Source organism: Hibiscus syriacus, unplaced genomic scaffold (assembly GCF_006381635.1).
Source record: "Hibiscus syriacus cultivar Baekdansim isolate YM2019G1 unplaced genomic scaffold, ASM638163v2 tig00112231_pilon, whole genome shotgun sequence".
Classification (NCBI taxonomy): domain Eukaryota; kingdom Viridiplantae; phylum Streptophyta; class Magnoliopsida; order Malvales; family Malvaceae; genus Hibiscus; species Hibiscus syriacus.
In genome coordinates this window covers 1,635,259-1,653,451 of record NW_024063276.1, presented here as the reverse complement: position 1 = coordinate 1,653,451, position 18,193 = coordinate 1,635,259, and the positions used below count along the sequence as shown (strand labels likewise).

At 34.5% G+C, this 18,193-nt stretch overlaps 1 protein-coding gene across 1 annotated transcript in view; it reads left to right on the top strand.

The window, feature by feature from the left end:
- The first annotated feature begins 362 nt into the window (after positions 1 to 362).
- LOC120176216 (NAD-dependent protein deacylase SRT2-like) overlaps positions 363 to 18,193 on the top strand; it is a 53,774-nt gene continuing 35,943 nt past the window's right edge. Inside the window, exons 1-4 of the mRNA XM_039182679.1 lie at positions 363 to 486; positions 2,693 to 2,852; positions 2,916 to 3,057; positions 14,450 to 14,584. Of these exons, the coding sequence (XP_039038610.1) occupies positions 363 to 486; positions 2,693 to 2,852; positions 2,916 to 3,057; positions 14,450 to 14,584 (561 nt within the window). The remainder of the gene's footprint in view (positions 487 to 2,692; positions 2,853 to 2,915; positions 3,058 to 14,449; positions 14,585 to 18,193) is intronic.

Below are 18,193 nucleotides of genomic sequence, written 5' to 3'. Positions count from 1 at the left end.
CTGCTCTACGGGTGTTCATCATGAGGGGTTCATTTTGGGTTCATTCGCTATGCAACAATTTAAGAAGCAAGGAAAACGATATCAATGATGAATGGTGCTCATATTTACGAAAACAAAATTAGAGTCTCTTTGGCCAAATATAATCCTCGACAGTCTTATTGGAGAAAGTCCTCAACGGTTGTTCAACGTAAGTCTGGGAATGAAGTTGGTTCGAGGAATAAACACGGTGAAGTTGATGATATTGTGGAAGAAGATAAATTTCACGTGTTGAGTAACTATCTTGTGGGCTGGTGCAAGAGCTTCATCAAAATTGGTAATCTTGCTAACCAAATACAAGCCAAAGGACTCCTGGTTTCACGCTAATGAGAGCTGCTAGAAATGTAGTTTTAATGGTTTTTGAAGACTCTGATTCATTGATCAGTGTGAAGAATGATAAATTAGAGACTCTTGTAAAATGGTTTTCTAGAGTTGAAGCTTGGTCAGAAAGTATGGTGGTGGAGTGCCGCCACGTGTGGTTAGTTCGCGAAGGAGTTCATTTTCACGCTTGGAATTGGGATACTTTCAAAAACATTGCAGCTAAGTGGGGAAAATTATTGTAATCGACAACAGCTGTGAGTTTCCATCGTATTTTGATTGGGCAAAAATTCAAATACTCACAAAGGCTCAATTAAGAATTGATGAGTTGTTGGAGTTGAAGGTCGGTGCTAATTTATTCAAAATCATGGTGCAAGAAATTGTTCCTTCCTTCAGACCAAATTATTGGGTCCCTGAAGATTGCGATATTTCATTAGAACTTATTCATTCAATTGGATCGTAACTGTTCAGGAGCTCTATTCAGAGGCGTTTCTTTTAGTTTTAATGATAACAAGTGTTGGTTTTTTGTTTTGTTATGTTCTTTTACTTTGTTTTGTTATGTTCTTTTACGTTGTTTTTCTTCCTTTTGCTTAAGGTGTATTTTAGAAATTGGGTTATTATCTTTGGGGCCTTTTTGTTGACGATGGGAGATTTTTAGGTGTTATGGTTTTTGAAATGATGTATATTTCCTTATGAGGGTATTCAGTGTTTTCACATGTACTTGGTGTTCTATTTAATAAATTATGAGGCACTCTTTTCTTCCTTCCAATGTTCTTTAACATACTTCTTAGTATGTGGAAGAATACGAAGGGAGTTTTTAATGAGACCTTAAACTTTTATTAAAAAATAAATAAGTTCGGTAACATTTTGGAAAGATAGAAAAAATTAGGATGACCTAATCTAGAGTGCCATAACATAATTTTATTGGTATTGAGATCAGAAGATAAAATTGGTTTCCTAAGAGCACTGGATAAGGCATGATTATGAGATGCTTTACCTCCAAGGGTGTACAATCCTTTGCCCAACCTAGCACTGCCAATCACCCTCTTCGAGCCCTATGCCTGAAAAATGCAACCACCAGTACCAAACACAACATTACAACCAAAATCTTTAATTAATTTGCTAACTGACAACAGATTGCATGCAAGTCTAGGAACATAGAGGACATTATGAAGTAGTAGATTTTTGTTTGATGTAACAAAACCACTCCCTTTGACTGTAGTGAGAGAGCCATCTGCTATTTTGATAGAAGCTGGTAAGCTGCTTTAACTATATTCCTCCAAGAGATCAATATTTCCTATCATATGATCTGATGCACCCGAGTCTATAATCCATTATATCGAGGAAGCATATGGATTATTTCCATCAGTAGCAGTATAAGTCACATTGCTAAGCTTGGCTGTCATACTGCTCAAAATCTGCTGTAGCTCATCTATCTGTTTCTTGCTAAAACTGCTTGAGGAATCATCTTGAGATGTAATATGGGCCTCCTTTTGAAACCTGGACCGTGTGGGCTACCAATCGGCTAGTTTTCCGTGCAGCTTCCAACATTGATCTATCATATGGCATGGTTTCTTACAATGTTCACACCAGAGGCGATTTTTCCTCTGCTGCTCTGAAAATATGAAATCTAAAAATCTGATTGAGAGGGGCTGGTCTGGGAAGTGATTTCGGATGCTGAGGGACCCGAATTAGCCATGAAAAAATAGAGTTAAACAGGAATTTATTTAAAGAGAAGCGAAAATCGGATTGATCGCTCTAACCTGATACCATGTAGAAAACAGAGAAACTATCTGTTATTTTATTTACACATTCATTTTGTAGAACATATTACATATTTATATACAAATTATGTCTCTAAACTAGGAAACTCTAAGTTAGGAAAGATACTAATCCTAAGAGATGTAATCCCTTGAAATAAGGGATTGAAAAACAGAGAATAACTCAACTTAAGGGATTGACAGCTCATTTCTATAATTCCTACAACTTTACACTTGCATAACCTACAGTGATGTGCATGCATGCTTGTGAGTATTGAACAAATAAACACTAGGAGTCTAGTTAATATGCTATTCAGCTAAAGAGTTGAAGAATTCCGATGCATTGTTTGCTTAAAAGTAACTTGTGATCTTTCTACTTATAATTGATTTCATTACTAAATGCGGGAAACCAAATTTATGGACATGTGTAATGCCCAAGTACACAAAACCAAATTTATGGACATGTGTAATGCCCAAGTGCACAAAACCAAATTTATGCAGTAATTCACTATTAATTGGTTTTCTATAAGTAATGCATGCATTTCAATTTCTAACTATTTTCAATTTTCTTTCACCAGGAGTTTGTACTTCAAGTCGTGCCCCTAGGCGCTATTGGGAAAGGAGCTATGCTGGCTGGAGGCGGTTTACTGCAGAACAGCCTGGTGCTGCACATGTTGCTTTAGCATCTCTAGAGCAAGCTGGCCGAATAAATTTTATGATAACACATAATGTTGACAGGTAAGAAACTATTTTTCTTCATCTCTTATTCACAAGAAATGGTGATGGCACTAATTTAGCAAGATTATATTCCAAGCTGCATCATAGTGCTGGGAGCAACCCTCTTGAATTACATGGGACCGTTTATAGTGTGATTTGCTTAGATTGTGGTTTTTCCTTTTTTCGAAATTTATTTCAAGATGAAGTGAAGGTCCTTAATCCAAAGGTTAGTCTTCTAGATTTAATCACCCTTAGCAATGCCCATCAATCCTCTTATACTCGCTGTCAATTAGTATTGTAATACACTAAGAAAGATTGCGAACTCCGAATAATTGACCCTATATGTATTTTGGTTTTTGGATTCCAGTCCCAAGTATTGGAAGTTCTGATTAACTGAAGTCATACATTATGTGTTTTCAATTTATACTCAGTTGATGACATGGGAGTAAGATGGTTGACGAAAGTGAGTGACCTGGAAGTTACTCTTCAATTCTAGTCCAATTTTAACCAAACTATCTAAAGGAACACACTATAACATTTTAAAGAGGTTTAGAATTTAAATTAACTGATTGAAACTTGATAGACTAAATGGAACTTTATGCTAAGATGCAGGATTACCAGTGCATCTTGTAGACACCTGTTTTTGTCCGAGTATCGATTTTTTTAATTATATTATTATTATTATTAATTAACTAATTTATATTTTTTGTAGGCCCTAATCCAAGCCCGGATTACAAGCCCACCAATTAGCCCCAATACACCAACCCAACACCCAATACACTAGCCCAACAACATAACCCAAGCCCAACTGGAATCCAGATGACCCAACTACCAACAAACCCGACCCAAATCGGCTCGAGATCCAGGACCAACATCCAACCCAAAATCTCTTAGGGTTTTTGATGATTTCCCAACCCCACCTCCAACAAGCTGTTGAATCTGGACCCAATCAACGGTCCAGATCACCCTGAAACTAGCGTTTCACCCTAATGGACATCAGCTCAGCCACCAGCTCTCGGTGTTTCAGCTTCCTAGCCGAACTTCCCGAGCTGCGATCAGAGCCGATCAGAACACATCATCAACAGTGACCATTTTCTGTGCCAAATCAATCAAGAAGTCAGAAAATCCCTAAAAACTCTTATCAAATATAGGATATTATTACCCTATATAGAGACATCATATCCATCAACAGCCGTCACCAATCACGGAAAAAACTTAAAAAAAAGAGAGGGTAGAGGAGATCAGGGGCATTCGGTGAGAAAGGGGGAACCATTTTAGAGAGAGAATCGGGGAGAGAAAAAATACAGAGAGCATTCGGGTTTTTTTTTTAAAAATGAAAAGGAAAGGGTGAGAAAAGAGGGGGTTTACCTTGAGTTTAGAATATCCTCCGTCGTGGGCTTCACCGAGACCAAAGCAAGCCACTATATCAAAGGTAAAACACCTTTTAGCCTTTTGAAAGGGGATGTTTCGTGAGTTTTTAGGGTTTAAAGAAGAGAGTTTGAGTGTTTTTTTTTGGGTTTTTAGGATAGAGGAGTAAAAAGGGGGATTCCTAGAGGCGTTTTCTCCCCGTGGGCACCGATCTACAGTGGCTGGGGAATGGTGATTTCTTCTCTCCACAGCGGAGAACAAACAAAGAGGGGAGGGGTGAATTTGAGAGCGTTTTGGCTCTCTGATTTTTGAAGAGAGAGAAGAGGGGATGAGAAAATAAAACTTTGGCTGAACTTTGGGCTTTAAATACCAAACACAAAACGACACCGTTTAGGGGGATCTATTTGTAATTTTAGCGTGGGTAAATTACGGTTGGGGGGTCTCTGTGTTTTGGAAAGTTTGTTATGAGCACTTATTGTAGTTTATTTATGTTATATTTTGTGCACCATGTTTGTAAAGTTTGTATTGGTCACTAGGCCATCTATTGTTAATATTTTGTAAAGTTGTACATTATACTCTGTATTTATAAAAATTTTATTTTGATCACTGCTTCTGTATTTTGGTTAAATACTGAATATGACATGTTTGTTTACTTTCATGATATTTTAGTCCTTTATTTGCTATATGAAAATGGAAATTTACATAACTAGTCTATGAGGTATTCCTGATGTATACTTTAGTCACTATTTGGCAGTTGGGTTAATTGTTGTTTGGTCCTTTATGTTTCTGTTCATTTTATTTTGGTTCCTAATATTATTTTTGGGTTATTTGCATTTATAGTACATGTATTGTTTAATATTTTATTTTTAGCTCTGGATTATTTTTATTTTCTATTTAGTCCCTTAAGTTTATATTCTTTGCTATTTTAGTCCTTTAAATGTCTATTTTTGCTATTTTAGTCCCTTAAGTTTTTGTTTTTTTACTATTTTAGTCCTTTAAATGTCTATTTTTATTATTTTAGTCCCTTAAGTTTCTGCTTTTGCTATTTTAGTTCTTTAATTTCATGTTTTTGCTATTTTAGTCCCTTAAATCATTGAATGAGCTTATTTATATTGTTTTTATTTTAATATGTAATATTTTCTAATATGTATTTTAGTCCTTTATATTGAATATTTATTTTACGTATTACGTAGTTATTCTTATTGTATTTAATAAATATGTTTAGCTCCATTTAATGTAAATATTTTATTTCGTATATTTATAGTTGCATTTATTTCCATTTGTATTTTTCTATTTATTGATGAATTTACTCGATTGTGTTTCAAGAACGTTATTTGTAGAATGGGCGTGGAAAACACCACTTGATGGAAGCGATGTAATCCAATATGACATTTGAACCAAATACGAACTTGAAATAAATCAATTGTATTTTGCTAATTATTAATTCATTTCATTTTAAGTTGAATATTGTAATGAATGTCTCTAAATAAATTTATTTCATTTCATGCAAATTGTTGATCTTCATTCTACATTTTATATTCGATTTACTTTTTTAGTTAATCAATTTATTTTTTTTGTATGTAAACATTGATTTTTTATATTCGATTTGTATAATTATCGATGAGGGAATATTTTTCGGATAAGAAATAGTCGAAATAGCTTTCTCAACGGAGGATTGCTAATCTCGAGATTTCTTTTCAAGTTAAAGAATTTTCTCTAATTAATTGATTCGAAGCAAATTAATTAACTTTAATAAAAGGATCAAGTTTCAACTTTATATTTGATTCATGATTTCCACCATTTACAACAACGTGTAAGCGACACAATACCAATTTTGGGCACTGTGGGGGTTGTTAATCCTTTCCCATGCGTAACCGACTCCTAAACCCATTTTAATCGAATCTTTGTAAACACAGACCATCATTTTGTCTTAAAAATGATTTTCTTAAAATTGTTTTTAAAAGATGTTTTTAGGTATTCACTCTACCTAACCCAAAGGTCGATGGTGTCTCTATTCAATTTAATTCAAATTAATCTAAAATCCGCCAATAATCCAAAATCTGCCAATTTTCCAAAATAAAAAGTCATAATCATTTTTAATTATCGTACTAACATTTGGATTTATATTTTCAGCTCTGTCAAGGTTGTGTCAAATTTTTTCCTTGTTTCGTTTTCCTTTTGAGTCAAAGGTAGGTATGTTCCTCCTCACACACATCACGTGCATTTGCGTAAAATAAGCTCTCGACATTCCAATTAAGTCAGTGTGAATGCTTTACTCTCGTAAGAATTTATTCTTCGTATGAATTTTAGCAAATAACCAATGGGATACGTACCTTATACCTTCGTAGGGATTTATTACTTATATGGGTATAAGGTAATGAATCCCCTTGAATTGAACTCCTTTCGTACGAAACCTGTAATGGGTGAGGATCGAGGGTCTGGAAGCCAAAGGGGGCACCGACATCAAGGACAATTCGAGTCCCCTTTTCCTGTTAGAGCCAAAACCATGCATATAGTGAATCGTAGAACAATCACCCTAGCTATAGTCATATCGAACCTCTGTTCCTCAGTTGGTACACAAAATAAGTGTACACAAAGGAGGAGCATTTCTGAACCTTTCCTTTTTGCTTTAAATTCTGTCGAATAAAAGCATGCGAACTAGATACCATGCGATTATGATTATTTTCTTGAGTAAATCATTTTGGGTAGAAAACATGTCTGGGTAGGATTACTATCTAATAAAAAAATCATTCTCGGGTAGATATCATGATCGGGTAGGTGTTATGTTTATATATAGATATCATTTTTAACTCTATTGATTATCTTGCTTGTACTAACTCATTTTTTTTTGTTTATATTATTTTTCATCATTCTTTGCATTGCATGGAATCATCATGACATAATGCGAAAAGTGCTGATCCGCAAGGGGATATTCGAGAGAAAATTTTTACATGAAGAGCAAAAAGTTTTCAATCAAGTAGTCGTATATATAGACATACACTGAAGGCTAAAAGAAGTTTAAAATACAAGAGTGAGACTTGCTCGAAGATCATGCAACATTCGAGAATGAAATGATGATCCAATGATCTGAGAAGAAATCCAATAGTAAATTATCATTTACCATTATTCCATTGCTAGTCATTAAGGAGCAACACACTTTAGCACCGTTGGAGCATTAATGGAGTTAGGTTACAGAACGCTTGAGGGGCATCATTTTCAAGAACGAAGATCCGAGACGAAGCAGTGATCTACTTCAAACTCAACCATATAAGCGAAGGCATGTCTGTAAAGTGGACTATCTTGTATTTTTGCATCTGCATTTGCATCTTGCATTTTGCATATGCATTTTATTTGTTATGCATTTTCACATGCATCATTCATAAAAACATGGAATTAATCCGTTGAGGATTCGATGAAGTGGTCCTAACCACATTGACAATTAAAAAAAGAAGCTGAAATCAATACGGTGAGAACTTGTTCAGCTGGTTGTATGGTTGAGCCTTCCAGGATGATCTGAATAAAGAGTCCCCATTCCATGAGGTTTATGATGCTGATGTCGTATTCAACTACCACATATGGGAAGCCCTAGACATTCCATTGAGAACTGCGAGGCACTGAAGTGCAAGATCCAGAACCTGATGTGTTCAGGGGCATGGATAATCAAAAAATTATTAGGGCATTGCATCTACCATTTGTATCCAGAGAGATTGTTTTGTTTGAACTCGTTTTTGTTCTTTCTTTAATATTTACTTAAATATTTTAATCTTAATGATTGTCTTAATGATTGAATTTATGCTACCTTCTAAGGTAGAATAATTGAACAAATTTTAATCTTTAGTTCTTTGAATATCGAATGAATTATGGATTCTCTTAATTCCTCAAGAATTATGGATTTTTGACATATGGAAATATTAGACATTTCTTATCCTGTCTAAAACCCCAAAATAAAATCTCTCAATTCTTTACCCGAAATAATTCATGGTCACTACCAAAAGAACCAAATTTTGACATTTCCTCTCTTTGAGACCTTGAAACATTGCATTTTTATCATTTCGATACGCAAAATGCATACCCTTACCTTTCATTAAGCCAATAAAGTCACACCATCGTCATCCTAGACGCAAAACCAATATTTTTCTACCAATAAAACCTTAAGATATTGAGTACAAGGTGTTCACTTGAACATGAACCTACCATAATTAACAATGTGAAGCATTTCGCATCAATCCAATTCCGATGACATATGAGAAATTGCTCCCAACACTAGTTGAGAAGAAGTTGTAACTCCAGTTCAATCCAAACCAAAAGAAGCCCTATATCCTGAAGGTCATGATTTTAATGCCATATGCAACTATCATATTGGGAGCTCAGGGCACACCACTGAGAATTGTGGGGCATTGAAGTGCAAGGTCCAAGATCTGATTGATTCAGGGGCATTGACATTTAATATGTGATACGACATTCTGATTGGGAATCGGCTGGGGCATCAATTAGGAATTTTATTGCATTCTCATGTATATCATCTTGTTTGAACTTGTTTTTTTTATACCTCTTATGTTTAAATGTGTGTAAGTCGCTTGACGTTCAAACATTTTCAATAAAATGCTTTCTTCTTAGGAAATGAACAATGAGCAAATTTTAATATTGAATTTCTTTTAATATTATTTTAATTAAAAGTTTTTAATAAATTAGGTTGTAAATATTTGGCAAATGACAAGATTGAACCCTGCAAAATAAGGAACCCTTTACCTTAATCTAGATGATACACCAGAATACATACCCTTCTCTTGTAGGGACCTAACTAGTTTTCTCTTCACATGAAGAAGAAATCAAAGGGTTTGGCATTCATGTATGTGTTAGGAGCAAACAAAATGGGGCAACTAGCACATGAGATTACAAAAATAATTGGTTTCTACTTCTTTTAATGATGTTCAATGATGATCATGATATTCTCAGATGAAATGGTCAAGTAGGTGAATCTAGTTTAGGTTAATTGCTTGGGAATTGAATTCTAACGATGAGATTTTCTGACCTTCAACAAAGACCTAGGCTATAACTGGTTCTCCTCAACGAGCTTAAGAAATGGAATCCGTATACCCAGAATATAGAAAATATATATAAGTATACAATAAAGCTTAGCTATTCCACTAAAGCAATTGGTTATAGAGGAAACTCGAAAGCTCTGGCTTTATGAATAGATTACATTCAAACCATGACATTGATCGAGTATTTGGCAATCCGGTGTTTGCTCCACTGTGTTTGTCCAGTCGAAGACTTTGTGACGACATGAATCCTTCAGCTAGTCGAATAAAGGCAATTATAAAATATATGTACAATAAAGCTGAATTCAGCTAGCCAAACATTGACAAATTAAATAAAATTTAATAAATAAAGAGTTTTGGTGAATTTGGACTAAGGGAGTTGAGGAACACCTGTTATAGTCAACTTCACACAAGCACTCAAAAATCTCATTTTTAGATCGTTATTTCTGCACTACCTTGACTAGAGGAGTCTACGAAGCTTGAATAAATGGAAGATTTCAGAGAACTGAAACAAAAGTGTTCTAAAGGGTCTAGTAATTGACTATGCCAGTTGTGATATTTTGTCCGCCTCCGATCAAAAATGCCAAACCAAGAAAGAGGGGCATGCCATGATCTTCAAGGTGACCGATTCTATGAAATAAACCTTAGGGTTTAGGCAGCTAACCTCAAAACCAACCTTTTGATCATGATATCTGTTAATGATTTACAGTTATCAAAGATTAAAAGAGCAGTTGATTCTTTTAATATCCAATGAACTCCTATTTATGATTTGTTTCAATTGTGAAACTTAGAAGGAGGCAATATTTATTTCAAAACACTTTTTATTTTTATTTTTAAAATTTTGAAAATCAAAAGGAAGAAAAACATTTTCAAACAAGACAAGTTCTCTGGAAGTATCTTGGAATTCAAGGAATATCTCTCCGAAGCTCTAGATCGAAGCTGGGGAAAATGGAGCCAATTTTTGCAACAAAATTTGATGGGGCAAGGAAATAACTTGTTTTAGGTTGAGGTTTGCAAGAGTACATTCTGGTGGAAAATGAAGACTGTGCAACTATTGCATAAGGGGCGACCGCACAAATCCCTTGATAAGGTATCGCACAACATGAATGAGAACATGAGAGATGGGAGTCGGAGAACACTTCCAATAAATGAGTACATAAGCTACTCCATCAGATCTGTGAACAACAAATAAATGAGAATACCAAACCATTGACAAAAAATAACAACCTGAGACTTTTTTATCATTTCCTTACTTAGCCATACCTCAATGATAACATTAATCTTGACACTTGTCAAATAGCTATAATTTATTGAATGATTAAAAGTTTAATTAATTCTTTGATATCCAATTAGCTCTTGTTTTATGATTTGTCTCAATTGTAAAACCTAGAAAGGGGAAATATTTTCAAAATCTTTGATTAAAATTTTTTCAGAACTCTTTTAACTGATATTTTCAGACTCTTGAAAATAAAAGAAAAAGAAAAACGCTTTTCAAACAAGACAATCTCTCTGGAGTGGATCTTGGTAGTTGACATATGGCTCTCAGAAACGAAGCTCATGCTTAGAATCAGTGCTGAAGCAAGAAATGATGAATGGTGGGGCATCTTTGGAGATTCAACATCAAATGTTGGGACATCTTTGGGGATTCAACATCCTGATGTGAATGATCAGATCTTCTGAAGGCATTTCCTCCACCAGTAGGAACAAACAGACTATCAGTATCCATTGACGTTGTTTCTCTCGAAACAAAGTGTCTTCTCGCTAGAGACAGGTTTCTTAAAAACAAATTTTGTCTCTTGAGACAGTTTATTTTGAAAAAAAAAATCTTTGAGTCTGTTTCTTTGGAAACAAAGTTTTGTCTCTCTTGAGACAATTTCTTTTGATAAAAAAAACTTTGAGTTTGTTTCCTTTGAAACGGGTTTAGTCTCTCTTGAGACATTTTCTCTTAAATGACCTATCTTTGAGTCTGATTCCCTTGAAACAAAACAAACATCTTTGAGATCGTTTCCCTTTTTGTCTCTCTTGAGATAGCTTCTCTTGAAGCATCATATTTGAGTCGGTTTCTCTTGAAACCAAAATCTCTAAAGATGGCATGTCGTCCTCATCACGTAAAAACCGTGTCATCCCCCGACCAGACTTCCTCATCACGTAGGAGCCATGTCACCCTTGATAACCAGTCGTCCTCATCATTTAGGACCCGTGTTATTATTCCTAAAGATGGCATGTCGTCCTCATCACATAGGAACCATGTCATTCCCTGACCAGACCTCCTTATCATGTAAGAGTCGTGTCACCCCTGATAACTAGTTATCCTCATCACGTAGGAACCTGTTATCATCCCTAAAGATGGCCAGTCGCCATCATCACGTAGGAACTGTGTCATCCCCCGACTAGACCTCCTCATAATGTAGAAGCCGTGTCACCACTAGATAACCAGCCGTCCTCATCGTGTAGGAACCGTGTTATCACCCTTCCTAAAGATGGCCAGAACTCTTCATCACGTATGAGTTGTGTCATCCACCGACCAGATCTCCTCATCACGTAGGAGCCATGTCACCCTTAGACGACCAAACCTCTTCATCACATATGAGCAGTGTTGTCCCCAACACCAAACACTATCAATTTTCAAAACCAAAATAAGAGAATCGGACAAAAACTTGTTATCTTTTTCGTCTTTGCCCTATCTTGTTAACATAAGAATGTGCAAGGACGGGAAGCTGTAGATACTCATTTTTTATCCGGGTCTCGAAAAAATTATTAATTATATTATTATTAATATTATTAATTAACTAATTTATATTTTTTGTAAGCCCTCATCCAAGCCCGGATTGCAAGCTCACCAATCAACCCCAATACACCATTTTAGAGAGAGAACCGAGGAGAGAAAAAATAATAGAGAGTATTTGAGGTTTTAAAAAAACAAAAAAAGAAAGGGTGAGAAAAGAGGGGATTTACCTTGAGTTTAGAGTATCTTCCGTTGTGGGCTTCACTGAGACCAAAGCAAGCCACCATATCAAAGGTAAAACACCTTTTATCCTTTTGAAAGAGGGGTGTTTCGTGAGTTTTTTGGGGTTTAAAGAAGAGAGTTTGAGTTTTTTTTTGGGTTTTTAGGATAGAGGAGAAAAAAAGGGGATTCCTAGAGGCGTTTTACTCTCCATGGCCTTCGATCTACAGTGGCCGGGGAGTGGTGGTTTCTTCTATCTACGACGGAGAACAAATAGAGATGAGAGGGGTGAATTCGAGAGCGTTTTGGCTATCTGGTTTTTGAAGAGAAATAAGAGGGAATGAGAAAATGAAACTTTGGCCTTAGTTTGGGCTTTAAATACCAAACGAAAAACGACACCGTTTAGGGGGGTATGTTTGTAATTTTAGCGTGGGTAAATTACCTTTGGGGGGGTCTCCGTGTTTTGGAAAGTTCGTTTATGAGTACTTATTGTAGTTTATTTATGTTATATTTCGTGCACCATGTTTGTAAAGTTTGTATTTTGGTCACTAGGATATATGTTGTTAATATTTTGTAAAGTTGTACATTATACTCAGCATTTATAAAAATTTTATTTTGATCACTGCTTCTGTATTTTGGGTTAAATTTTGAATATGGCCTGTTTGTTTACTTTCATTACATTTTAGTTCTTTATTTACTATATAAAAAATGGAAATTTACATATCTAGTCCATGAGGTATACTTTAGTCACTGTTTGACATTTGGGTTAATTATTGTTTGGTCCTATATGTTTCTATTCATTTTATTTTGGTCCCTAATATTATTTTAGGTTATTTGCATTTATAGTACATATACTATTTAATATTTTGTTTGTAGCTCTGGATTATTTTTATTTTCTATTTAGTCCCTTAAGTTTTTATTTTTCCTATTTTAGTCCTTTAAATGTCTATTTTTGCTATATTAGTCCCTTAAGTTTTTGTTTTTACTATTTTAGTCCTTTAAATGCCTTTTTTACTATTTTAGTCCCTTAAGTTTCTATTTTTACTATTCTAGTTCTTTAAGTTCCTATTTTTGCTATTTTAGTCCCTTAAATCATTAAATGAGCTTATTTGTATTGTTTTTATTTTAATCTGTAATATTTTCTAATATGTATTTTAGTCCTTTATATTGAACATTTATTTTGCGTAATACATAGTTATTCGTATTGTATTTAATAAATATGTTTAGCTCCATTTAATCTAAATATTTTATTTTGTATATTTCCAGATGCATTTATTTCCATCTGTATTTTTCAATTTATTGATGAATTTACTCGAATGTTTGTTCAAGAACGTTATTTGTAGAATGGGCGTGGAAAGCACCATTTGATCGAAGTGATATAATCCAATATGACATTCGAACCAAATACGAACATGAAATAAATCAATTTTATTTTGCTAATTATTAATTCATTTCATTTTAAGTCGAATATTGCAATGAATGTCTCTAAATAAATTTATTTCATTTCATGCAAATTGTCGATCTTCATTCTACATTTTATATTCGATTCACTTTTTTTAGTTAATCAATTTATTTTGTTGTATGTAAACATTGATTTTTATATTCGATTCATATATTTATCAATGTGGTAATATTTGTTTACAGATAAGAAATATTCGAAATAGCTTTCCCGGCGGAGGATTGCTAATTTTGAGATTTCTTTTCAAGTTAAAGAATTTTCTTTAATTAATTGATTCAAACCAAATTAATTAACTTTAATAAAGGGATCATATTTTAACTTTATATTTGATTCATGATTTCCACCATTTACGATAACGTGTAAGCGACACAATACCAATTTTGGGCGCTGTGGGGGTGTTAATCTTTTTCCACGCGTAACTGACTCTCGAACCCGTTTTAATCGAATCTTTGTAAATGCAGACCATCAATTTGTCTTAAAAACGATTTTCTTAAAATAGTTTTTAAAAGACGTTTTTAGGTATTCAATCTACCTAACCCAAAGGTCGATTGCAACTCTATTCAATTTAATTAAAATTAATCCAAAATCCACCCATTTTCCAAAATAAAAAATCATAATCATTTTTAAAATAATAATTAATTGTTTTTTTTTTAAAAATGGTTATGGCACATCTTATGTTTTTCTCTTTTTACTGATAAATAGAATGTTATTTCCCATAAAATCCCTTACCCTGTAATTGTACCTCCGAGTGCAAAGACATTCAACATTCATTACTAGAATAGGCAACAAATTCTTCATATTGCAGTGGGCAGCAGCAATTGAAAGCTCGGACTTTGGAAGCCCTGGATCAGATAAGAGCTTTGGCCTGAAGCAAAGACCTGATGGTGACATTGAGATCCTAAAACCTGATTTAAGATACTTTCATTATATGAAACCCGATGTATAGTACACTGCTTTATGAATAATTGGCATTTAGGGAGTTTTATGATGCTTATATTTCCTATTCCCCAACCATCCTTTTTGTAATTTCTTTTCAGTAACTTATTATGAATATAGAACATAATGAATATTGGGTATTTGATTTTAAGTATTTAGAGATTCAAAATGGGTTCCCAACTAAAGATGGCACCGGGATGGGTTTTTGGTCAACCTAACCCGACCCAAAAATATGCACCCTTCACCCAACACGAAAATTTTATATCCTCCTTCTGACCTGATCTGATCCGAAAAATATATATCATCCACCCAACTCCGACTTGACCCGATTTTTAGAGTATAAATCCAACTCGACCCAATCCGACCCGATATAAAATAGAGACTTCATTAAAAAAATAATAAATATTTTAAGAAAATTATATTATTATCCTCGGATCAGATCGAGTCGGAGTTTTTTCACCGTTCACCCGAACCTGACTTGAACACAAAATTCTTTTAAAAAATCCGACCTATCAAGTTGGGTCGAAATCTGTCGAATTCATGATAAATTCTCATTTTTATTCCCAACTAAAAAGACTTCATAGAACCATGAGTGTAGTCCCAAGCATTCATGGTAATGATGGTCTAGTACATGACTGTGGCCCAAATATCAAGGAATCCAGTATGCCTAGGTTCTTTGAGACATGAGGTTACTTTTATGAGACATGCAATTTTTCAATATAAAAATAGATACGTTTTGTTAAATTTTAAAAGATTTTTTCTTTTAGATAAACATTGAAATACAATGAACTCCCTTGTTTTATAAACATTATTGTTTCTTTAGATTAATTCTAGTAATTTCCTCATCTAAGTTGGGTGTCATTTAGCATTTGATATCTATTAGGAATTTGACTCAAAATCTAATTGAAAGATTTACTTGAGTTTTTAATTTATTTTTATTTGCTAAAAATTAGTTGGTGGTTAAGTTTATTTACTGTGATTGATATTCTTAATAAGTAGGAAACCCCGGCAAAAAAGATTTCTTGGTGATTAAATAATTGTTCTATAAATATGGAATAAGGTTTAGCTTTTAGAATTTAAAAGTTTGGATAGATGCAACAGTTCTATTTGTGCAAAACTTACATGATATTGTGAGGAGGGTTTTAGTGGAGTGATATTTTATCATTTTGGGATTGAAAACATGGGCTAGTGGGATCGAATTTATATTTTTCTTGATCTTGTGATGATTACGTTTTTTTATCACAAATTTCCAACAATATCTTTTCAATTATAGGTTTTATTATTTGCATAAATGTATAAGGCTTTAAAACGATTGAGATGAACAAGAAATCATGTCAAGTAGATTAAGTTTCTTGACGTAGTCTCTTTATAGACATGGTTTTGTGTGAAATTAAGTTGTTTGCATTAAAATTCTTGATTTTATCGATTATTTACTCCACTGTAGTGTTCTGATACAGATAACTGAATTCTAATGTCCAGAGCTTATTTAACTTTTTGTCATTTTCTTTCTACACATGTGCCTATACTTCTCTTGCCCATATATACTTTTAGGATCCGAAATGCAGCTTGAATGCTCTTTAACTGAAAGGAAAAATGTCCCTTCAAAGGAAGTTGGTTATTTTGGTGAAGAAGATCATCTTCAGCTGGCTTTAACTTTTATATTTTCAGATAGTTGCAAGTAGTTTGATATAAATAGTGTAATCACCAATTTTCACCAAATATATGTATTATTATTATTATTAATAAAATAAAAATCAAGGCGGCCATATCCTATTGCCACCAACTCTGCTGCTGCCACCATAATGCCCTGCCCCAAGCAAGAAGGTTGCTGCTCCACGCCACTCAGTCCCTTTCCTTCAATTTACCAACTCAGGAGTAAGTTACAAAATACAAAGCAATGTCAGTATTTTCCCCCCATCATTTTTTAGGGCTAATGCCTATTGTAATATGGGTATAAAACCAAATTAAACACAATTGTAAAGGGAGATTTTTCAGATTAAAACAAAATATCAATACAAGCAAATAGAAGGTTCTCTATCATCTTTATCGTTCATTTTCTAGTATTTAATTTGCTTATTTATTTACTATTTTCAAACATAAAAGAGGAGAAGAGGATATCTTACCCTTGGTTGGGGTTTTTGGTCAAGCAAGGATAGGAGGAGGAGATGTGTTTTAGGGTTTAGGTTTTAGTTTAGGTGGGGTTTTGGTCTTTTCCGTTGTCGTTGGTGGCTACCGAAGAGAGGCAGCTCCGTTAATCAGAGTTGGAGCGGTGGCGTTGGGTTTGGGTAGTGCTAGGTCGATGAGAAATAGGGGAAAGCCTTTGGAGATCGTGGGATGTCGCCGGTCTTCTTCTGACCGTTAGGGGGTTGAATTAGAGTGAACCGACCTCTAAACCAGGTGGCTGGAGCGTCATCGGCTTTGGGTCCCTTTCATGCACCATCAATCGAGAGAGAGAAGTGGGAGACTTCATCTGGGGTTAAACTTTTGGCCAAAATGGCTTAAAATATAGATTTATAACATTTATTTTGTTTAAATCACACGTAGGTCCCCTAATTAAGTTAGCCGCATTTTTGCATTTTGGTCACCTGAGAGGACTAAATATGATATTTCCCCTTTTCTATTTGTACTCAGGGTATTATTTTCCCTTTTTCATGTGTGTTATGTGTTAATTGGTATATTTTCTGTTTAGCCCCCCATAGTTTAGCAAGTTTTTACACTTCGGTCACCTGCGAGGACCAAATCTATTATTTACTCCTTTTTCGTGCATGTTGCATATTTATTGGAATATTTTCTATTTAATCCCTATTATTTAAGAGTGTTTTTGTATTTTGATCATATGTAGTGATTATTGTAAGTAGTGTTTAAGTTAAACTCTTCTTCCTAATTTATCTCTAAAACTACTTCTTAATTTGTAGAAAAAATGACTCCTATTTCATCTAGGTCTCTAATTCATGTGTATAAAAAGCCTATGTACCCTCTTATGTAAGATGTAATTATTCTTTGAATAAAAATAATTTCAGAATCAAAAACCCTGTTTACCAATCGAAAAACTCTGTTTACCAGAGTTGGAAAATACTTTTACCAGAGCTAGAAAACTCTGTTTACCAGATTCAGAAAACTCTGTTTCTACATGGTATAAGATGCTGGAGTCGATCCTAGCCTTGTTGCCACCGCCGTTTGTCATCCCTCCGATCAGTAGTGTGCTTCCAGTACACTGCCTTCATCCCAATCGTGAATATGTGATCAAACTGTTGTATCCATCACCGCACCAAATCCCTTCTCTGAAGTCCGTCACGAAGAAAGTCGCTACTCTATGATGCTTCCGCCATCCGTTGAAAGTTCTTCCTTGAATACCTATTCCTCCGGTGACATCCGTGTCAAGAAAGGTTGTCCCTAGTGCGATTACTGTCGAAAACCTGGTCATGTTCGTGATAAATGTTGGAAACTACATGGTCGTCTGGCCAACTGGACTCTATCGAAATCCTAATTGCGGCCATCCCATAGTAACTTTGTTGTAACAACATTGGAAAGTGGTTCCTTTTCTCGTCAACAATTGGACAATCTACTATAGATGTTTGGTCATTTACAATTCCTCCTGCTACTGAGCCCAAGT